The following is a 24,162-nucleotide window of genomic DNA, read 5'->3' on the forward strand; positions in this document are numbered from 1 at the left end:
CTTAACAAGACAAGAAACATAAAAAAAAACAAAAACAAAAAACCCTGTTCCATATTTGTTGTGATCAGCGGTGGTGAAGAAACAGCCAATCAGCGGGCGACGATTTCTCTAGGCCACACCCACTCCTCCTGATCACGAGTGGGTCCGCGTGCGCCCACTACCAGTCTCGACCAATCAGGACTGCCCGCTGTGAGTGCGAGAGAGGGGGAGGGGGAGAATGGGCGGGAGCTCGGGCCCTATGTGACAGCTCTAGGTTCAGTGCTGCACCAGAGAGAGAAAAAACAGGACGAGGTCTCACTCCGCTGAGCTGACAGCAGTGCGTCTTTACTTCTCCTGCATCCAGCCCATTTTTATAAGCAAGTTATAAACACATTTTTTTAATAACACAGTTATAAGGATATTTATGATTTTTAATATATGCTTCCTGTGAAGCATTATTAACTGGTGTAGCTATAAACAGTTAATGAATGATTGATGATCATGGATGGATTACCAAACATGTCTACAGGGCATGGGACCTCATCAGTACAATTTTCACTGAAGACATACACAAAACAACAATAAAAAGATGCCAAACAAAAGGTGATGAGACACTAAAGGTGCAAATAGACACAAGAGACATGGTCAAAAAGAGACACATGATGACCAGAAAGAGATGCAAAATGAACAAATGACAAACAATGAGATGTAAAATGTTCAACAACCGCAAAGATGCAAAAAAAAAATTGATTATAAGGAGAGGCAAAACAACCACAAAAAGAAAAAGAATGACCACAAAAAATTCAAAACAACCACAAAGACACAAAACTTCTACAAAGTGTAGTTGCTTTGTGTCTCATGTGGAGGGATGGGGGGCCATTTATGTAATTGCCCAGGGGCCAATTGTCTCATAATCCATCCATGTTGATAAAACAGTATAATCGAGATGTAATCATATTTAATTATATATAATTACAGAAATGAACAAATCCTTATAGCTAATGTATTATAAAACATTTAATAGATGTTTGTTCACATGTAAAAATCACTCACAGGAGGGTTTAAAACTTTTTGTGTTCAAACTCAAAACTCATGAGCTTGAGGTTTCACTCTCGACCACAAAAATAGTAGTTTTACCAAAAGAATAGAAACAAAACAAAATCATAACTCAAGGCCCACTTACAAAATTATACACTAGTTATAGATGCTTCACATAACAAGTTATAGTTGTTTCAAAATATTTAAACACTTAAAATGCTTAAATCTGTTTACTGTGATGGAAATCTCATGGGAAACAATTAATTAGCTTCACCTAAATCACGCTGTATAAGGAATCTCAAGGGAAGACAGTTTGTCTCTGAGCTGAAGGGTTCTTGTGTAGCTCCCCCTTAAACTGGATTCTCAGTCCATGATATCATTACAACCTTGATCGCTATGGCAACTGCCGTTGGGGACTGATATAGTTTGGCTACCTGGAGACAGACAGTGAATTACTGTTTTTAGGACCGACTTATAACTCTTAACTAAAGACCCAAAGAAAGAACAATTCCATCACACTTCCAACTATCATTTTACATATCATTACACTTATGTATAATTTACGTCATTGTTCATTGAAACCTAATGGCAATTTGCAAAGGGCTGTCAAACATAGGCCTATATGCTCATGGCAGTCACATGAATCCAGCTGTAAACAGAAGTAGCCTACTGTATATAGTAAAACAGAAATGATTTCTGGTGCACCTGAATGTCTTGAAAAATTTATTTATTTTTATATACATTATTTCTCTTCATCACTTCTTTTCTGCCCTGAGCAGAATTTTTTGCCATTCATTTTTGGCCATATTCATCAAGTCGTGTACAAAGTTGAACATCTGAACATTTATTTAGCCATGAAAACAAAAGGGAAATTATGAAAAATGAAATTGTACACAATAACATGAAGTAAATATACATATTTAGAATATTAACAAAAATATATTTTGCTGAGTGAATGGCACTAACCTGTATGAAAGGTATTATTTATTTATTTTTTTCTTGAGTGATTCATCACCAAGCTATAGACGATCTTTGTGCTGCACACGAAAGGGAAAGGAAACGGCGACTTCTCCATTCCGAAACCTCCTCTCGTCTTTAGCGCTAACGAGTGTTTGATCGATCGGAACCTTTGGGGCGAGCAACGTTTATTCCTCGGTTTCAGCCAGGGCTTCTTGGTTTGCTTTTTTGACTCCCCCCTCCCGTAGAGCCTGCTGCCGACCGTGAGGACTTCGTTTTGAAATCCCAGGCGCCAGATTTATCGAGCCCGACTGCACAAAGTTGATAGGCAAGCTAGCTAGCTAGCCACCTAGCTAAGTCTTAGCTAGCTTGCAGTGCTGGTCGGGGGGAGCCCGTTTTGTTTTTTTTTCTTTGCAAACATTTTTTGGGGGGCGACTTTTTGTCATCGCGCTGCAACTGGCTGTAGTTGTTTCCACTCAAATCTGAAGACTATTTGCGGTGAGGTTTAGCGGTAAGCCGGTTGTTCCTAGCTAGCGTGCTCGATATAGCCTGCTAGCTAATACCCTGCGTATTTAGCCTGGAAGCCAGTTCAAGGCCTCAGTCCAGCGCCACCACCAGCTGCCACTGCCGCCACCAAAGTATTTGCATTGCCCCGCAGTGAGAGGTGACAGGTGAGTAAGCAACAAACACACGAATAGACGCTGTCATGTCGCTGCGCTGTGAAGCCAGGTTCGGCTAGCTATCTTGCTAACTCGATATTAGCATGATTGAAAACGTTAAGGGGAAGGAGGGGGGTTGGGGAATCCGCGAAATCACGCCGGAGGTCGCCATCTTTCACTGGATGCTGCTGCAAGCCAGCTAACCAGACATGGCTGCTACTCTCTAGCCCATGACAACTTTGTAACACAACGTAATGCTGTTTCTGCGGCTCCCCTTTACTGCTGATTTATTAGCTACTATACTTCGCTCTCAGTAAGCCCACATATGGCCCTTGGCATGGGCATGGCATGTGTGAGCTGCAGTCTTCCTCGGCTGTGTCAGCTACTAAATACGCCTGCATTGCGTCTTTAGTAGAAGTTGCAGTGTTTGACTGGTAAAGTGGATCCAAACAGACTGCCATAGCTGGTCGAGATGGCGATAAACACTGGTTCAACCCTCCCACATAGACTTGCAATATGCTTGATGACCAGTCTCCACCATCGGTTACCCACCACTAAAAATAAACTCGCTGGCCCACTGTTGCATTTTTCACCGGTGGGGTTGAACCTCGGGGTTATTTTGGAACAACAGAGTAGCATTTGGGTTGTAAATCACTTCTCGTGATTATGCAGGGGTGGAAACAAGGCGTGTGTTTTGGTTCAGTCCTTGTCTAGACGTTATGATCGACTCGGGGCATGTGTAGCGGAAATGGCATGTACTGTGACCGGGGTCAGCCTTTTTATGGGACGTACCGGGTTAAACTGCATTGCAAACCTTGTCAGGAGTCATGTATGACCCTGTATTACACAAACTTAACTTACAGTACACTTCTTTTTTCAACACTTACCATGCAGCAAATGAGACTATGTGTTTGTGAAAGGTGTTGTCTCAGTTTAACAACTACAGTGTTGTAGGAATCTAATGTAGGGCTGGGCCAAAATATGATCACGTTTTTTTCCATCTTGATTGATATTGACATTTAATACAATTAATGAGGAAGGATACACACTCAACATGTTTGTTAGACATCAAGGATACTCTACAGGGCACCTTTTCAAGGGCTCTATTTGGCTTGGGATTGAAACCTAAATACGGAAATTAAAGGTTTGTTATGGTTCTAAATTATAATTTACTTCTTAATCAACAACCAACATGGTGAAACATTTATGTCTCAACAAGACAATTACAACAGTGCTTTTACGTAAATAGCATTTGGCTATTGTACACTGCTACTGACATGTATTTAGTTTAATGTACCACATAAGATAAAAATTCTTCTCTACTAAAACATGTACTTTCTAAACTCTCATCACATGGTGTAATGACTTAAAACGTTTCTTGCAGTTTGAAGTAACGTTACCACAAGATGCTTATTCACAAGCCATCGGATTGTAACATAACGTTTTCAAACAGAGGAACATTTTTGTTGTGTGTCCGGTCTTCATCAGCACAGGTTGCCTACACATCTTGCAATGTCCAGTTTCCTTATCTTGTGCAGATGTTTGACTCTCATTTTTAAGTTTCAGCATTGTATGTTTTGTTTGTTGTTTGTTTTGCTTTGTTTTTCCCCTCCACTCGTCAGCTATGTAACATTATTGCTGTAGTCTAATAGGTTGATTGTGCAGATGAGGGTTAACCCAAACGCACAACAATATACATTTATCAGATATTGCTCATCAGTTCATCATTGTTATTGTGGCAATTTTTTATGTCCTGTTATATTTATTAAGATCAATTTATTGCCCAGCAGTAATGTAATAATGTTGTACTCTGGTTTAAGTCATTGGTCTCCAAAATATTGGCCTTTCAAATCAAAGGGAATGAATTTGGCCATTTTCAGTTAGTTATAAATACAAAAGTCATATCATATAAATGGCTGTAGGATTTTCTTTGACTCATTTAGCAGGATTTAATCCCACTTGAAGTTTAAAAAAAATGGAAAGTGACCATCGAGATTACACCTGATGGTTCTCTTACATGGCAGTAGTGTTACAGTTTCCGAAACACAAGGCAAGGTGTTAGGATTTGCAGCAGAGAAAGATCTGTAGGAAGAAGTTTGGATCAGCTGCTCAGTTAGAGTTTGGGTTTTTTTTTATTTTGAAAAAGTGGCTGTTGAATGACAAATAGTTGCCGACCTAAATAATAGACAACCTTTTTTTATAATTGATGGTTTGTCTTTTTTCAAACAAAAATAATAGATTATTTGTGTTTATTTATTTTGAATATTTTAGCCTCCCAAAAGAGAAGATTTGCTGCTGTTCTTCATCATACTGTAAACTGAACATTTGGGAGTTTTGGGGCTTTTTGTCAAACAAAAAGTATTTGAGGATGTTATGTTCAGCTCAGCGAAAAAATTGTAAATCAAAAAACTAATTGGCAGATGAATCAGTATTGAAAATAATTGTTAGTTGCAGCCCTGATGTGGTTGCTGTAATTTAATGTCACTTAAGCCTGGTATTCATGCTATTCGCTGTGCCATGGGTGTGGCTGAAAAAACACACAAACAGCAAACAGGTTTTGAGTCTACTGTTCGGAGCAGTTTATCACACAACAGCTGTTTTGATAACTGGGTAGAATTGATGGAGAGTTGTGTTTAGCCCCATTCATCACAGTGGCAACACACACACACACACACACACACACACACACACACACACACACACACACACACACACACACGCCATGTATGGGAATCAGTATGTGGATCAAAGGTCACCAGCTTTACAGCCATGCCATTCTTTTTCTGCTTTGTATGCAAACACAGCGAAGGCCTGTGTCAGAAACAGGCACCCGATTGTTGGGGTGGATTATCACTGCTTTACAAACCGCTCCAACAGGACAGTAACGAAGGTGTTTCCAGTGATGTTTGGACTGGGTAGTGTCCCCCTCCTCCCCTTTTTTCTCTGTAAATGTGTAACGTTGAGGTCAGATGTAGTGGAAGTAACCAACCAGTGGGACTGCTGGTGCTGAAACTGCAGCCTTAGGGATGAAATAATGATGGTGAAAACCTGATCCACACACCAGTGCAGAAAAATGTCACTGTAGAGAGTAGGGCTGCAGCTAATTATTATTTTCATTATCAGTTCATCTTTCAGTTATTATCTCTATTAATCATTCAGTTTATAAAATGTCAGAAAATTTCCTCAAACGTCTTGTTTTGTCTCACCAACAGCCCAAACCTCAAAGATAGTTCAATCTGATATAAAACAGGGAAAAGCAGGAAATCTTTACATTTAAGTGGCTGAAAATTGCATTTTTCCATTAAATAAGAATAGTATATGGCTGGACAGGGTCGTAGGCTTAGCATCCTGCCTAGTGTCAGCTGATTTGAGCCCTTTATCTGTGTGCTTCTCTCCTACTCTCTGTGCTCACATATACAGTATTTTCATGCAGCTGAGTTCACATTAAAGCTGTTCTCACTGCCATGTTTTTCTGTTTCTGTTGTCAGACAACGGAACAAGTTTGGAACAGTGACTTAAACGCAGCCCATTAAGACTACATGTTAACCAGCAGTCGCTTCCAAGCTGCTGCTAAAATCCTGATTTTATAACCATAAAGTTGTCTGACAAAATCAACAAACACATCAGTTAAAGGCAAACGCTGAGCTGTGATTTTGGTTATATTTACTGTAAAATGATCACTCAGCGAGAAAGTTTATGGAAAGTAGCAATGGTTTGTCCAAACAGTTGCTAGATTTTGCTAAAAAAAAAAAAAAAAAAAAAAAAAAGTTGCTAAATGTGCCTGAAAAGTCAGTTAATCTACAGACAAAGGCGTCACGTTCACAGCACTGCTTGTTCACACCAAATCATTTTGAAAGAGCAACGAATTCTAAGGAAACTTCCAACAGTTGCTGATTGACTAATACCCAGCATTTGGCTGACCAATGAGTAAATGTATTTCTCATAAAATATAATATATAATATATAATACTATATATATATATAGTATAAACAGTTGGAGGTTTTATAGTTACATTTATGTCATGTAGCAACAACCTGAGAAAACCAGTTGATGGTGCTGATGTTGGGCTTTCATCCATTGCAGTATAGATACAAAACCAGTTCGAATTAAATCACCCTTCATGTAAATTGACTGTTATAGTTTCATTTCTTACATTTTCCTGCTGTATGTATGTGTATATTGTGAAACAATACACAAAACAGTTCTATAATAATATATTTAGTGTCTTATCACAGAAGATTTGTACAGTTTTAAAGGCATGTAAATTTTCTTGCATTTTTGGGTTTGTCACAGCTTTATACTTTGTTAAATTAATGAAGTAGTCAGACTTAATGCTTAGTTTGTGCTAAAAAAAAAGGATGTGTGATGCGTAAGGACAGTTTAAAAAGTGCTAAACAAAGACACATTGCAAATAAACTTGGTAAAAATGAACCAAAATGCCTTGACCGTACAAGGTTAAAAACAAATCTGCTGTATGAGAATGAGCAGGTTTTGAATGAAATATCTACATCTGCACCATACATTATTCTGTGTACAAAGTCATTATCAGACACTTTTCATCTTACACGTGTTACAACTCATATTACGCTGCAGTTATGTGATAAACACCCAAACTTGTTTGTCTCCTCTGGTCCCCCATAGCTTACTTGGTGACGCAGAGACTTCTCCCTGAGGAGCCAAGAAGCAGACGGCTCATGACTTCTGACCAGGACACGAAAGTTGTAGCTGAACCACAGGTGCAGCAAGTACAAGAGGCAAAAGAGAACTCTCATTTGGTGAGTTTTACATACACAGACATGTTGATCCTGTTTTTGGAAGTGTATTAGAAATGTGTGAAATATCATGACAAATGTAAAAGGTTCTAAAGCTAAAACTGAAATTATATTTGACCTTGTCTTTTATTTCTAAAAGTGACAGATTAAAGGACCATACACATACATAAGAATAATATTATAGTTACTTTATTACCTTCATGGAAAGTTTTGGGAGCACAAACTTCATGAATTATTTTCTGAATTAATCATGATTAATTTGTGTGATGTGGTATACTCCTATGCTATCATGCAGCAGCTGTACGGTTAAATTTGTGTAAAGTCGTGGAGGAAATTTAGGACTTGGTTGCAAAATAAGTATTTGTTCTTACAGGCTCATATGTTTATTTATTTTTACAAGCTCATTTTTTTTTCTTTCAGACAAATTTCCCATTGTTCGGTTAAGCTTGTATACACAGACATACAGTGGACCTGCATTACATTAAGTTCATAGGCACGCAGTTGATGCTCTTACCAAGACTGAATTACGGAGTTTAACAGTGAAATGGACTTGAACATACTATTTGGTTGGATATTTGGCACTACATACTCATGCTTGCTGTGTGGCTGCAGCAGATGTTAAGTGGCCAGTATTTTTAAACACATACATCCAAATGTCAGCAAACTCAGCAGTAGTTACCAGTAACTTCAGCATTTCAATGAGTAACTAACTAGTACTAGTAGGTTTGTTTTGCCTGTTTTAACCTGTCTTACCAAAGTTGAAGATTTTCTCAATGTCCCCTCCCTCATATGTAACGAGGATCACAATGCAAATAAGCTTTTGGCTGTATTGTGTTTTAACCCTCAACCATTTTAATTTTATGTCAGGACTGAGTGTTATGTCATTGTCAGATCTAACTTTCTATTCAAACCGTGTATGAATTTTAAGAATGAAACTCTTCTGCTTCTGGTTTTGTTTATGTTTTGCATGTTACATCTGTTGCGTTGGAACTTCCTCACATTGGTGGAATACAAATTTAAGTTTCAGGTCCTACATCACCATCAGCATGACAGACCTGTACCATGGCACAGTAGATGCAACAGATATTAACGTGGCTGTAATATGTTTGAATTGAATTGAACATTTTTTATGTAGTTGATCAGCCTGAGTGGCCAGAGAGTCTGACAATCATGTGCCAACCACCTTCGTGTTTTTAGAAGAAGACCTCCAAGTCATAGACGGCATCGTAACAGCCACAGCCTGCTTTTGACTGGGTTTGATTTCACACACTGATTATGTATAATAGAGAAGTAAGGAAACAGGACACAGAGAAAAAGGCAACTCTTGTAACTAAATAACCATGACCTGTTTTTTTATTTCTCTCTTTTCATGAGCCTGTACTGGTCCTATTGATCATAGGTGTGACATTTTGTTCCTTGTTGGAGCGTGAAGGCCCAGGAGTGAAAACAGAGCGAGGTGCATCTTGGGTGCAGCAGAGCAGCCGCTGATGTTGATTTCCATGCCTTCATGAGATGTGACGTAACATCGTCACGCAATGCCCACTAAACAAACTGGAGCTTAAACTGAGGCCTTGTCAGAAAGTGTGTTTGGACTGAAAAATAAGACGTTTAGTTACTATTATCACACTATCTTAGCCTGGGCGTGGATGTTGTTGATATGTTTTGCCGGCTCCATCATGGTGTTGACAGGCTTTTCATCTATCTCTTCTTTTATAAAGTCTGTTGTGTTTGTCGAAAATCTACGTTTCGATTCCAAAATAGGTTATTTCTGTTTCTGCGGTGGTGGCTGTTCTTGTTCTTATGGCAATACTGAGGATGAGGTCAATGAAACATTTTAAAGGTCCCATATTTTACACTTTACTGTGTTTTTTTTTTTTTAAGTTTTGATCCATTAGAAGATATATTTGTGGTTTTAAGAACCAAAAACCATCTCAATGTAGTTTTACATCTCTCAGGCTTCTCTCTGGAGCTCTAGTGACAACAGGTCAGTGAACCAATCAGAAGAGAGGATGCTCTGAGCTACTCTTCTGATTGGCTGACTGTGTTATGAGTGAGCTATTAAAAATACATCAGATTTCAGGTAAACACTCAGAGAAACCAAATCCGGCGGGGCTTGGGGCGTGGCTGAGAGTGGTGACTGCTTTGTTGTGACATCGCAAAGTTCCAGAAGTCCTGACGGCTGGTTTTAAGGCTCAGTTTCTGAATACAGGCTGTGTGCTTTTCTCTGTCGACTGAGCGCTTTGATACTTTATTATATTATTTCTGGTGAGCTTTTCAATCATTATATCTACATTTCTAACCGAGTCACCCAAGTTCCCCAATACCTAGCGGGGGCTCAACTTAAGCCCGGCCTTGGACCACATTGGCGGAAACCCTGCTCTTACAGTACATTGCCAGTTGAGTGAAAAGAGGTAGAATCATGATTTTAGTTGAGTGTCCCTTTTAATTTTGTAATACCATGATATAATACAGTCACCATAATAAACAAAAACTCACTTTCTTTTTTTTACTTTGGTTTTTTGGGTGTCGGGGAGGCAAGACAAAGGTAGTACCTGAAATGTACTTGAATCTTCCCACCACTGATCAGGTCATTTAGTGAGTGAGAATGAAAGTGAAACACATGAAGCATCTTCTCTCTTTGTGATTGGCGTGTCTGGAATTGCAAAAGGTCGCCGCAGGTGTTAATCAGGTATTTGCTATTACTTAAAGCCAAGTCAATAGTTTTCATCATAGTAACAGAGAGGAAACATCCAGCAGAGTAGCTGTAACTCATATTTTGGAAAGTATTTTTAGAAAGGTTGCATCAGGACCCGTGTTCCCTCCGAGCCGATAGTTTAGTGCTTTGCCTGCCATCATCCATCAAGCAAACCAAACAATATCTTGTTTCACAGAAATCCCGCTGTATTGCCGTGAAGAAGACTCTTCAATATGCTTCTTTTGCTTGTTTACACTAAACCAGACATTGTCGGCATCTGTCCCTCCATGCCGTGCTCGTACTTTTTACACAGTCTTCGATTCGTTTCTGTGACTACCTTGTGTGCTGCATAAAGGCAGAACAATGCCCCGCATTCTGTGATTGTACCTTTTATACAGAGGCAGAATAAAGGTGCAACATTCCCGCCTTGAACAAGCTGTGTAAAAGTGGCAATCAGTAATCTCTCCTCAGAAGCCGAAGTGGTGTAAAGGGAGTCTGCATAAGCAGGTTTTGATAGAAGACAAGGGGCGGAGGAACTGTCTGACATTTACTTTCTGGGCAGCTAAACTATAAATGAAGCTCCCAATTTTTTAACAGGCTAAAATAATTCACTCAACAGTACAGTGTTGCTGGATCTTGTTACCTGACTTGTTGCGTGACTCTTCTTTGTGCAGTGTTTTGGGTACTGTGTGAAGACATGATTAGAATTAGACTTCATCTTCCTCTCTCTCTCTCACTCACTCTCACTCTCACTTTCACTCTCTCACTCACTCACTCACAGTAGGGCATGTGGTAAACAGTGGCAAATGCCCAAAGAACTAGGTAATCAGCGGTTGCAATTTTTTTTCTTAATATATTCATTCTCCGTTATTGGTTTCCTCTCACCTGTTGAGACTCACATGCAAAAAAAAATAGGCATGTTATCTTATGATCAGGACTGCAGAGAAACGGATGTGGTGGGTGTGTGTTGTTAGCAGGCAATGCAGTCTGTCAGAAACCTGTTTGATATATAACCATCATCTACTTTGATTCGATTACCTTGTGTCCACAGAAAGTGTATGGTGGTAAACAGGAATCAAGATTTGACTGAATTTAATGGGACTCATTCATATGTTATTATCTCAGTGTTTTCAGCCAAAGTGGTGAGTGACGACTTGGGTTATCTCCCAAAAAATGTTATTGTCGTTTTGCACTGTTGTGTCTGCACTGGAAATACACAAATTGACATATTACACAATCTGTGCCTGGGTGTTTATTTATGAGAATAAGAAAATATAATACAGTGCATAACCAGACAACCAACAAATGGATTAACATTAACATAAATATGCTTAGATGTTATATTTAAAAAATGCTTGTTGTAACTTAATAGGGGTTGTAGCTAATGCAGCATGACTTTTTATGGCTCAGATTCATGAAAAAGTGAACACTTTTAGCCCAAAAAGCCACTGACAGCTTTTTCAAATTGTCAATGTGCGCTTCATAAAAACTCCTAGAATGTGTAAAGAATCACGGTGCATACCAAATAATGGTATTTGAGTTCTCAGAAAGAGAATAGGGCATGTCTAGCTAGGAGGAGTAGTGACTGTGCCAAAAGCCTGTAGAATCAGGAGGTAGAAATGAAGCAAAAACATCTGAGGTTTCAAAGTGTGCTGCTAGAGGGTAGCACTGTTCATGCTAAAGTGATTTTGCCCGTGTGTTTTCCTCTTACACAGCTCCCTGTGTGTGTAATCCTGCATGCCATCCCTGCAGACTCCACAAATTCATTTGCAGTCTATGTATCTTATGATTTTCCAAGGGTGCTACACAGGCCTGCAGGTTTGATTGATGGTAGCACATGTGACACTTTCTGCAAAGACTGTCAGGGCTAAATGCGGTATGACCAGGGTAGGACGTTATACACGCCTCCAGCCAAATACTGGTAAATTCTGGGCTGTGCCCCCTCAACCAGCCACCTAACCAGCTGCTGTTACGATGTCTGTTTTTTTCCTAAGAATCAACATAAAAGGTGGGTGGTGAATTGTAGGAGCTCTCTCATCTAAATTAAAAACAGAAGTTTCTTACTCCTCCCCCAACGGTGTCACACCGTCTCCCTGAACAGTGTTTCTACCACTGCTCTGGCGTGGTGGCTGGTGGCGTCATAAAGCTTTTGGTTTTGATTGAAAATTAGTTTTACGTTAGCAGTATTTGGCATGGGCACTGTGACTTGAGGAGGGCAGCGTTCAGATTCCAGATCACTCCCTGTTTTGGTCTCACTTGTGTTTCCAGTGCAGGCTCCAGTGCCTTAAATTATTCTTCCTTGGATCAGAGATCGCACATCGTTGTGTTTTTTAGAGTAAAATCTTTTTTATCTTACTGTCACTTAAACTTAATGCTCTCTCTAGCAGAGTTTGTAATTCCCTCAGTCTAGTGAAGCATGGCTGCTGCTGCTGCTGCAATACAGAGGAAACCCAGGGAATTGAATTGAGAAAGTGAACCTGTGTCTGTCGAAAGGCAACCTCTGGGATGTGTCGTCATGTTTCCCTGATGGGTTTCAATCAAATCTCTTCAAATAGGAAAGAATGTGAAACGAGGAAATGGGTAAGAAGTAAGCGGATGGCCTTCGGGTGAAGAAAAAGTTATTTTTCCTGAGAGCTCCAAAATTAGGAAATGGAAAGAGCCTGCTGTGTTTTTCCGCTCTCATTTACACATGCTCGAGATTGGAAAGAAGATTGGCAGAGAGAAGGAAGGGGAAACTCTTCCCCTGATGGAGTCCAGTGGGCTAATGCCTCAGGCTGTAGGTCTCATTACAAGCTGGGATTAGTGGTGGGAAAAGCGGTCAAGGAACCAAAATACTGCCTCAAGGGTTGAAAACACAGTTCAGGACGTCAAGGTCCCTGAGCAAAGTCAGTTTCCGTTTTAAAAAAGTCATAAAATGCTCTGTGCAGAAGTTGTAGTTCAATCCAGGTCATCTCTGAACATGTACATTTTATTTGTTTATGGACTAGTTACTTCACATGCTGCCAGTATACTTCTCACTGAACACGGGCAAGTCTTTCATCCTGTTAAGAAAACTTCCAAAATTTGCAACTTCTGGAAACTGTGTTGGGACCACAGAAAGTAGATTTGAATTTCATACCACCTAAAAATTATAATTATTTGCTCAGGATTTAGATAAAAGAGCCTGTTGCTAAGGCTGCACACTTATTCTGCATCACTGTAGAAAATGATTAACATTGCACAACTGTTATGGAGCATATAACTTGGGGATATTAAAATATTTCATTTAACTAAGATCACTTTAAAATAGGAATGCTAAAATAATGTTTTAATAGTAATTATTCAGTTAATTTAATTTTATGTATAGAAATCTACTTCTTTCATCTAAGCAATTAAGATGTAATTTAGCCCCAAATCAAACTGGTGCCATAGTAACACAAGCCATGTGGTGCTACCAAACCCTTGTGTTTTCCACTTCATCCCTTATTCACGCACATGCATACACAGATAGAGACCGAGTGATACACCATATGCCTTGCACATATGTGTTAGAAACAGATCAGAAATTGAACATGAACTATTTATAGGCCTGTGTGTAAAATCAAATCAGTTCCGGACAAAATCTGAAAAGAATGGACTCCAACTGGGATCAGATCCTCATCTCATGTGGGAATGTTGCTGTGACAGCCGAGCCACAGTTTACTTAAAGGGCATCTGTAGGCTTAAAACTGAGTTGTTTATGATTGGAGTAATTAAAAATATGGGGGGGGGCAGAAACTAAATGCTGAGTTTCATTCATTTCAGTGGTCATACTGTCAACAAGAGGTGACTTAAATACTCAAAAGATGTTGGTTGTTCACTTAAAAATAATTCAGCTTCCGTCCTTGCAGCTGCTTATATCAGACTGATATTTAGCGATTTGATTAATTATTGCACAGTATTTGCAACTTCACATAACACATTAATTTAATCATTTATTGCACAGATTGTGTGAAAGATTTGCAGATTTGGGAGTCAGACTAGGTCCCTACGGCTAAGTTTATTATAGGTTATAGGTTTTTATCTTAAAAATGTGAAGCATTTTTAAGTTTGTGCTAACACACTAAGAGGTGTCTAGTAAAGGGAACTGTTTTAAAGGTCCATATTTTCTTCTTTTCCAGTGTTTTCTTTTAAGTGTTGATCCATAAGAACCAAAAACCATGTCAATGTAGTTTTACATCTCCTATCTCAGGCTTCTCTCTGGAGCTGTAGTAACAACTGGTTGGTGAGCCAATCAGAAGAGAGGAGACTCTGAGTCTGTCTTCTGATTGGCCGACTGTTTTCTGAGTGATCCAATAAAAATATAGCAGATTCAGGTTCACACTCAGAGAAACCAAATCCTGCAAGGTTGGATGGTGGGTCCGGGTGAGCGGGGCTTGGGGCATGGCTGAGAGTGGTGACTGCTTTGTTGTGACATCACAAATTTCCAGACGTCCTGATGGCTGGTTTTAAGGCTCAGTTTCTGAATACAGGCTGTGAGCATTTCTCTGTGGACTGAGGCTTTGATACTTTCACAGTATTAATATAGAACCTAGACCTGATCTATAATCAAACAACACATGGACATCTACCTTTAGACTATATGGGACCTTTTAACTTTAATTGATTATATCATACAAAACTAATCAGGATTTAAAACGAAAAACACATTATACAATTTCTCTATAAACATTAATTAAAACATCTGAATATTGTAAGAGGATAACATATCATAATATGATTTTACAGAAAGTCGATGAACAATAAATCATTACCCAGCTCCAGGAGCCTGATAACTGATTGAATTGCACTTCATTCATTCAGCCTGATCTTGTGTTTGTGTTAGGCGATTTTTATTTGGCAAAGGAGGGTTAGTTTGTTTTCCTCCTGCTGTACCCAGTTGGTGGTGAGGGACGAATCTGTCTCACTGATGTCATCTTTAGTCAATCTCAAAGTTGCAGTAGTTACAAGAAGTTAACTTACATTGTTTCTGCACGTTGACTTTCAACAATGTGTAGGTTTGTTTCAATCTAAAAAATGATGGCTGCTAATTTTGTGGCCATTTTTCCCATTGCTTTTTTTCAGGATGGTAGATCGGTAGCGAGCTAAGTAGAAAGATCTCACATCCCAACTCTGAATTCTGCCTTCAGCGTTGATTAGTCCTGTGTAAGCGCAAACTTTGAAACTCTGAATACATCACCAAAATGAAAGACTAGGTTTAAATGCTATCGTACATGGTGAAAACTGAATTGGAAATGCTTCATTACCTTGAATTTGTTCTGCTGCTGTCATATCAACCCACCTGTGTAGTAATGGTTGGTCAGGATGAAGCATTTTACAGTAGTTAATGTGATAGTAGTGATGAATTTGACTCTTGAGTGCTCAGCACTCCTCTTTTCCTGGCCCACTGTCTCCTCCACCTCTGTAGCTGTCAAAGAGGGAGGATGAGCCTCAGGTCTGCAGACAGACAGATAAGTCCAAATTCAGCTGTTTTTGTTTTCTCCCCTGAAGGACTCTTCCATGTCTGCTGTCTCTGTTTTTCTGTCTGCCGCTGCGAACTCGCCTCCATCAGAGAGGCACAGCAATAAAACCCAGCGCTACGCCTGCTGCCCTCCAGTGACACCAACAATAACTCGTCTCTGTCCACGGTCCATGATGAATCACATCCTCTCGTCTCCTCCCAAAATACACCCTCAATCAGGGAAGCAGCTAACCTTTCCCTCCTCTGTGAAGGAAGGGAACATTTTAAAATTTTGAAAGGTCAAGCGGTGCCCACAACGTACACATCCGTTGATGTCAGCCACAGTTTCTATGGCAGCCAGCTCGGACAGGAGTGGGAGTTTTACATTAGTGCAAGGCTGGATTATTAGCACAGGCGGGGGTGTGTGTCTGTCTGGCCAGACACATCCCGAATGATCTTGTAGTGCAGCATTTGTGAAATACGACCCAGGAACGCTGTCTCTTGCTGGTAATCTTGTATCAAGTCAGGCTTGTCTTTCTCTTTCCTCGTTCCTTAACTCTCCTTCCTTTAATCTGTTTTCGTTGGTTTCTGCTACTGATTCTTTTTCTTTCAACTTGCTGCGTCTTGAATAAGAAGCAGGTTTTTTCTCAGCAACTCGGCTCGTTAGCACAATAATGTATTAAAACCAAGGCCCAAGAGGGTTGATTTTAATTTGAGCGATGCCTCAGGGTTAATTTAACACGTGGATCACTGGAGCAGGCTGCGCTTGAGCTCAGGTGTGCAACTCAATGCTCCCTCTACAGCTCCAGTGTTTTGCCGGAGAATGACTCAGTGCAACAGCGACAAAGCAAAAGCAGAGACGGATGCTTAACAGGAGCGAGACAGCCAGTCAGCTTGTGCAACGTCAGCCTAGCCCACCAGGGCGGCTGAGCCTCAGTGCTGTCATCAGATTTGTTGAATCAACCCAGCAGCTCGGATCGGAGGGGCCAGACAGAGCGTGGCTGTGATTTGATGGGGATGACTTAGAGTTGTGGTGGTGGGGGCTTCACTTGAAGGAGCCAGGCTAATGGCGTAAGGTGTACAATGTTGCTCCGGAGTCTTCCTCTGTCTGCCTGTGGAAATATTTAGTCTCTGTTTATGTATGTTAATCATGGATTGGATGCAGTGGAGCCTGATACCAGCACCAACAGGAAGCGCCTGGCCCGCTATGCCTCAGGACTTCAATGAAACTCTGGCTCTGACTACGGCTCTGGGTTACAGTCTGTTAGCCTGTGAGACATGCATGCTGAACTGCTGCTTTGATCCTGTGAGTATGTCCAGCTGGCAGCAGGGCTGTGTGGGCCTGGCCCCTGTCAGATTGTACCAGTATCTCAGCTCCTGTCACATGTTGTTGGACTGAAGAGTCTCGTTGGCAGATGAGGCTTGAGTTGTACGACATGATTGATGAGTGTCAGAAGATTCAATCAAATTTGTGAATCATGATGATTAGGTAAAATAAGTCTTCCCATTCAACCTGGTTACAAATTTCTGCTGCTCAGTCCGTGGGAACAGTGCCCGGTTTTGTTCAGTAAAAAAACATAAAGTGATTAAAACAGTGATAAATAGTAACCTCATGTACTCCTGCAATGATTCATTTAAAGTGAAACTGTTATTCAGATGTCATTTCTCCGCTGTATTTGACAGTTTTCTTGGCAGAGAGGAAATTTACTTAGGTTGACAATTTAAACTTTAAGTTTTGTTGTAGAAGATTTTGCAATAACGGTTTTTCCCTGGAGATGGTGTCGGTCACAAAACTGTCATTTAAGTGTGGTTCTGCGAGAAGTTTCTCTGCTGTTAAAATATGTCACATCATGCTACTATCTGGTTTCGTGGCTCATCTGCAAACACTTTGTCACCAATTTTAACAGGCTGTATTGTCAAATAAGCAAATACTACTTTTAAGCAAAATGTATTTCATTTATAAAAGTGTTATGAAGGACATTACTTTTTTTAGGATATGACAAAGGTTAACTAAAAACTAATTTAAAACCAAATTGCTTAAAAACAATATGTGGGAATAATAACATTTCAGAATAACTTCTACAGTCACTATGAATTTATGTCTAAATATAAAACTGACACTTTTGTCAGTGGCAAAATATAAAAGCATCATGGACTTGAATATAACCTGTTTTATCTGTACTAGGTCCATCAGAGGCTCAAATATTTAAAGTAGAATGCTAAACTTAATGTCTTCAGTCAGCGACAATCTTGTTTTTATACACATTCTGTTGTTTTTGTGTCTGTGCTCTTTGTCTTGTTACTTGATTTTAACCTAGCTCTTGTGTATTTTCCTCATGATTTGTATGGTAATGTTTTTTTTTTTAATGCACTGACAGGTTAAAATGTTCAGTATGAGAATTTGTGAATTAATATTTCACCTTTCAGTAATATAATTACTAGTAATTAACAAACGGCTATGAATAATTTGAGTCATAATCTTTTTATTTATTTATACTTAGCACATTTTTTTTAATCATGACTCAGAATAACATTAATGACTTAAATACAATGAGTTGATAAATATCTGTTGCTTTTGTTTTTACTATAACTTCCTTTTGAAGTGCAGATACACTCATCTTAAATTTTCATCTCTGACCAGATTATGTGTTCCATTCACAGGAATCCGCCAAGGTTTCAGACCTCAACCCCAATGCGAAAGCATGGGCCAACCACATGTTTAGCCTGGACCCCAGCGGGAGTGCAGACACCACAACTGCTGCCCTGCAGCCATGGAAGGAAGGCTGCGATAGTTCGGCCGACCCCGGCCCAGAAGGTCAGCCAACCGTTTGGGATACAAAATATGTTGACCACTTATATACTTTCAAAGTTTTTTTTGCCTTTTATAGCAAATTAAACTCAATGTAAATCCATATAAAAGTACTAAGTGAATTCAGTTTTATTTTATTCGTATAGTGCCAAATCAGTGCCAAAAAAGTGGTGTAGTGTAGTGTAGGTACTGAAGGGAGCTGAAGTGTTAAGATACACCCTATAACTCATGTATTGCAATTCCAATTTGTAGATGTGCAAAATATACTATATGCCATCACATTTAATTAAGATAATGTATTTAAACACTGGAAAAAGAAGTCTAAGAACTTCAAGAAGTTGCAGTGTCAGTGGTAGCTGAAACACTGAAAGGAGTTCCAATTTCAGTCAAATTTGTAGTACTAAAAGGAACTGAAGTGTGAACTGTAGTTGAATTACTAAAATGAGTTGAGCTGTCCGTTGGATTTCAAATACTGAAGGTAATTACACTGTCAGTTTGATATGAAACACTTAAGGGTCAGGTGGAGTGTATGCACTGAAAGGAGTTAAAGTGTTGAAATAAAGTTAATTCTGAAGAGTTATAGTGGTATGAGTGGTATGAGACCACAGGCGTGGTTGAAGCACGTAAGGAGCTGAAGTGGCAGTTGTAGTTAAGAAGTTGTGGTGTTGGTGTAAGTTAAAATACTGAAAGGAGTCGAAGTGGCAGTTAGACTTAAAAACTGCAGGTAGTTAACTTGTTCTTTTTAATTTCCAGACTGTACAGAATAGATGGGTCATTTGAAGTTGAAGAGTCAGATGGAGTTGAGGCGTTAAGAGGAGTGAAGTGTTAGCATGCAGCCAATTTTTTGCTCATCTGCCAACATATATACCAGATTAAATATATCTGTAATAATCCAGTAGCGACAACTAATGTTGGCTTGCTGAAAAAAAACAACAAAAAAAACAGTTGGACTCAAAAACCCTAATTTTGCTTCGCAGCCCGCCTTTGTCTATTCTTGTCACTTTTCTCTTCATGCCAAGACACCTCTTTAATCATTCATACTCAATTTAGTATGAGCTATGAATATTCCAACCACAGTCACCATTCCCTCTACACAAATGACCATAATTACTCACTTTAATGTGCCTAGCCAAGTATAGCCGATACAGAGGCAACACGGATATGGTGGCGAAACAGAAATTATTGATTAGTCTGCATTTGACTCTGATTGACGTCCCGGCCTGTTTCGTCTTCTGCGTCTGCGAGGGCATTTATGAAAATTTATTGCAGAACATTGGTGACTTTATATAGTTGAACCATTCATGTAGTGGCCTTTTTCCACCACTACAGACTGTCGATGGAGTTTTATGTTTATCTATCAGTGTGTACAGTGTTATTAAGGTGAGTGTTTACTGCTCAGCACCATGAAGGAGTTATGGATTTAATTCACACATTTGAAATCGAAGCTACTTGCACCATAATGTCTGTCCCATCCATGTGCAAACGACTTTGAAATTGTCTCCTAATTAGACTACTCACTTGGTTAAATATTCAGCATTTTTAATACATTTTTACGAAAAACTATTTTCTGGATGGTTATCTGACTGATGTAGAGGGGAGTTATCTTAATCCTAACTTCCAGTGCTCTCAGTTCACAACCACCTGGAATCTTTTACCAGAATCTTTAAAAGTCTAGTCAGTAAATTAAATATTTAATAAATTGAAAGGAAAATAATATAAGCACTATGTTGTATGTAGATGACATTCAGTTTCACATTGCAATTTCTTCCTTAAATGCCTCCCTCTTTTAGGATTAGTCCTAATCTGTGTCTGGTAAACAGGCTTTAAATGTATAGGCTCAATTAAATGTCAGTTTTTTTACTTTGTAGTCCTTATTTGTATTGCTCTTTAGAAAGCGATGCTACATTGTGGACAATTTAGGTAATTTTCTCTACAACACATGAAAAGTTGTCTGTAATGTTTAGAGTAAATGTTGAATGGGTTAGGGTTAGTGAAAGTATGACTGGATGTGTAGCTTGGACGCCACAGAGACACTTGCAGAGCAGGGGCCGGTTGCACAAAACACCTTAGGTTTTGTACTAAAGTATGACACTTAAGGTTTAATTTCTCCTTAGCTGAGGGAGTTACTTAAGGGGTGTTGCACAGAATCGCTTAAAAGGTCTCTTAGTTAAGGAAAAAAAGTTAAGTTATTAACAGCAATGAAAGAGATTTAACAGCAGTAAAATTGTACTGTTTCCATGGAGACTATTGATTTGGTGCCATTAGCACTTGTAATACCTGTTATCACTTTTGGGAAGCAGGTAACATTAAAGAAGGCGCCACTATCTCATCCTGCTGTTGTTCTGACGGGAACTTCACCATGGTGAAGTTTGGTTGCTATAAGGTTTAAGTGATTCCTGAAATTTAAATCTAAGATAAGGAGAAAACCTTAAATACTTACCTAACCATTGTAAGGAAACCTTAAAGAGAAAATTTAAGGGTATTTTGTGCAACTGTTTTTATGTTAAGCAAACCATAACTCAGACTGTAAGGAAAATCTTAACTTGTTCTTTTGTGCAACCGGCCCCTGGTAAGTTTTGTTTTTAATTTTCCCTGTTTTATAAGTAAAGTTTATCATGTTTCACTGAGACATTTCCCTGTTTTCAGATCTGTTCATGTTTTCATTTGCTGTTGGTGCCTTTAGCTGCAAACTCAACCCTTCCTCCATCAATGTCATGTCTATTCTATAACAACCTGGTCATGTCATATTCACCACAACACAGTTGTTCATTTCTAGTCACTTCAACTGTTTTTTTATGTTGTTAAGCTACTAGCAGTGAAATCCAGAACTTTCCTCACAGATGTTTCACACTAAACACCTTCAAGTAGCTAAAAGAATTGAATTACCTCCTTTTTTGGTAGACTTTTGATGTGAAACATGTGGCAGGAAGTGTTGAGTTTCATTGACAGTAGCTTAATCTTGAAAAAAATAAAAATACATTTATGCAATTATAAGTTAAATAAAAACGATATTTCAGTTTTTTATTTCACTAACAGAGCAGCATATTTGTGATCATAGCTTGTATGAATTTATCATTTCAGCCATTTTAGTAAAGGTAATCCTACTGGTCATCAGTGTTTTGTTTTTTTTTACCCAACCTTTACTTGTTTTTGCAGACGATGTCTTGTCTGTCTACAGAGACGCTTAGAACAAACTCATTGGTCCTAACATCTTGTAGACAAAGTAGAAAAAAGGGACAAACACACATACATGTCGGCCAGAGGCCTTAGATAAATCAGGTTTATCTTTGGTAATTAGAGACGGGGCTCAAATATGAGGCACTTTGTCCTTTTAAAAGGCACCACTTTCAGCTTAAATGGCTAGTGAAATTCCCTACCCTCACACCTTTTAATAATTATTATACCTTCCCTTGTTAATTGTCACAGGCTATGAAGCCAGTGAAGACAAGGCTTACAAGGAGCCCCTACTAACCGACCCAGATGAGCCTCCACCGGTACCAGTAATGCTGGCCGAGCCGGCCCCCGTGGCCTCTGTCGCCCTGGAGTGCGCCGAGCCAGCCTATACAGAATACCCGGAGCCTGGGCAGCCTGGGCACACAGGTGGGCTGGTTAGTGATTGGTTGTTTGTAAGAGCAGGTTGTGGGCTGGTTGCAGATCAATGCGTGCGTGGCCCCCTAAAGCAGACACCGACAACCTAATTAGTGATGTGACCTGCTGTAGTGCTTGGAGGGTCTTGGCCCTCGATGACAGTGGTTAAATCCAGTTGTTTAGGTTTTCAGTAAAATAAACATAGGATATTTTTTCCTGCGTTTCTTCCTGTTTTTCCACTTTAAACATGGTTCGTTTACTGTTAGGGAGACAGGCAGGTGGGATTTAGAAGTGCAACTAAATTAAGCAGTTGAGTAATTATTGGTTGTCAAAGTGGTCTGTGCTGTGACAGACTATCAGCTTGTTCTGGTCGACTAGATGAATGGTTGATTCTGATGGTTAAATGAATAATCAGTTAAAGTTACTGAGTAGTGAAACTCCTCAGAGTGATGCAATGTTAATTTTACTTTTTAAATCTTAGTGATTGTAGTAAATTTTGCTTCAGGATGTTAAAAGCCGTGCTCAGCCTCAAGAGGCAGAGTTTATTGTGTGGAGTCGTACAGTGACTGCTGAAGAGCTATTTGTTGTTTTATGCTTTATTTATAAAGTTTCATCGATCTATGCCCGTCCGCCTGAAAGGAAAGTCAACATAAACAACAACAATGCTGAAGCGAAGGCTAGTGCTTTGAGAAATATTATAAAACACTTCACATGTATGTGTCTCAGGTTGTTTCTGCTCCTCTAATAATCAACTCCAGGGGATCTGCAGATTAACCGGAGCTCTGATTGTCTGTGGAGGCTGGCAAGTGAATTGCAACAGATTCAACTAGTATGGTGGAGAAGAAGAGAAGATGCCTAAATTCGTCTAATATTTAATGTTTTTATCCACTTTAAAGCCCCAGGATTGATTTCCAAGATTGTCTCCCCATTGATTGATTTATTTCCAAAGCTTCCTGGTGAACATGGTAGCCTGTATTTTATAGACAACTTTCCCTTGATGATTCAGAGTGAAATGACACTGGTTGAGTTTTTGTTGAACTACTAACAAGCATAATGCAATATAAATACGAGTAAAGCATTTTTTTCCTCATATTTATTTATTTAAGTAATGTGTGTTTGCTCAGCATCTCTGCTCCTTCCGACCCACATCCTGCTTCAGTTTCAGTTTTATTTTATTCACTCAATCTCACATTTCATCGGCCTGAACAATGCTTTGCTCCCAGGTTCAGGGATTAGTTCAATTGTGCTTTAATTTACAAAGATAATTCCCCTTGTGTGTCAACAGGCAGTGATCCCCAGCCTGAGAATCCCCAGGAGGGCTTGAGGGAGCACCTGAAGAAGACCCTGGAGTTCTGTCTTTCTCGGTGAGTTTACCTCGAATATTTTACTCCATCACAGTTACATCACAGTGAGATACAAGGTGCATTTTGACATGACTATGACTAGGTCTGCATGAGTAGTAAGCATTAAAATAAGCATTTTCCCTACAATGTGACACAGGAAGGAAGGAAGGGAAAAAGATAATCTACTGAACCTCACATTGTCCAGAAATTTCCTTTAATGGACAACACCAACAAGCTAACCATGCTAAAATCTCAGTCTCATCCATTTCTCCCGTTGCTCAGCAGCTGTTTCACACTTGTTAATGGAGAAAAGCACTTAAATTGAGCCGCAGTAAGAAGAAATGGCTGCTCTTAAGTGATCATTAAAGACCAGAAAAGAAAGACTGACTCAGGGGAATCCACTCTCTGGTTTTACTATTGATCCTGGTTGTCATCAGCAGCAAAATGCTGCATTTCTGTTGGGCTCAAATGATGCTTCTCTGTGTCAGCGTAGCCTCAAGGGTCTACTGTGGTCCACAGTGGTCCATGTGTCGTCTTCAAGGGCCTGCGTCTGCATAAGGCTCAGAGTGTATGACTGTGTGGACCGTACGTGAAGATGCCAGCGTAATGTCTTGTTACAGCAGTGGTTCCCAACTGGTCTAGTCTCAGGGTCCAAATTTGACTTTAGACATAAATACTTAAACATTGACCATATTAACACCCAGTCAGTTTATTTCCATCTATTCCTTTTTTATTAATTGCATAAAGGAAGGAAAGTAACAACACAAAATTGGATATTACTGCAGCAACAAAACATAATGTAGTAAGTGAACTGTCCTAGTATATCCCAGCTCCATCTACAAGCATGCAAAGTGAAAAAAAAT

At 39.4% G+C, this 24,162-nt stretch overlaps 1 protein-coding gene across 1 annotated transcript in view; it reads left to right on the forward strand.

Annotated features, from left to right (window-relative positions):
• Positions 1-2,374: 2,374 nt before the first annotated feature.
• larp4b (La ribonucleoprotein domain family member 4B) overlaps positions 2,375-24,162 on the forward strand; it is a 36,764-nt gene continuing 14,976 nt past the window's right edge. The window contains exons 1-5 of the mRNA XM_022761850.1: positions 2,375-2,645; positions 7,276-7,409; positions 18,221-18,374; positions 21,795-21,968; positions 23,242-23,320. Of these exons, the coding sequence (XP_022617571.1) occupies positions 7,329-7,409; positions 18,221-18,374; positions 21,795-21,968; positions 23,242-23,320 (488 nt within the window). The 5' untranslated portion in view covers positions 2,375-2,645; positions 7,276-7,328. The remainder of the gene's footprint in view (positions 2,646-7,275; positions 7,410-18,220; positions 18,375-21,794; positions 21,969-23,241; positions 23,321-24,162) is intronic.

The sequence above is a fragment of the Seriola dumerili genome, unplaced genomic scaffold, assembly GCF_002260705.1.
Source record: "Seriola dumerili isolate Sdu_G_001 unplaced genomic scaffold, Sdu_1.0 BDQW01000432.1, whole genome shotgun sequence".
Taxonomy (NCBI): domain Eukaryota; kingdom Metazoa; phylum Chordata; class Actinopteri; order Carangiformes; family Carangidae; genus Seriola; species Seriola dumerili.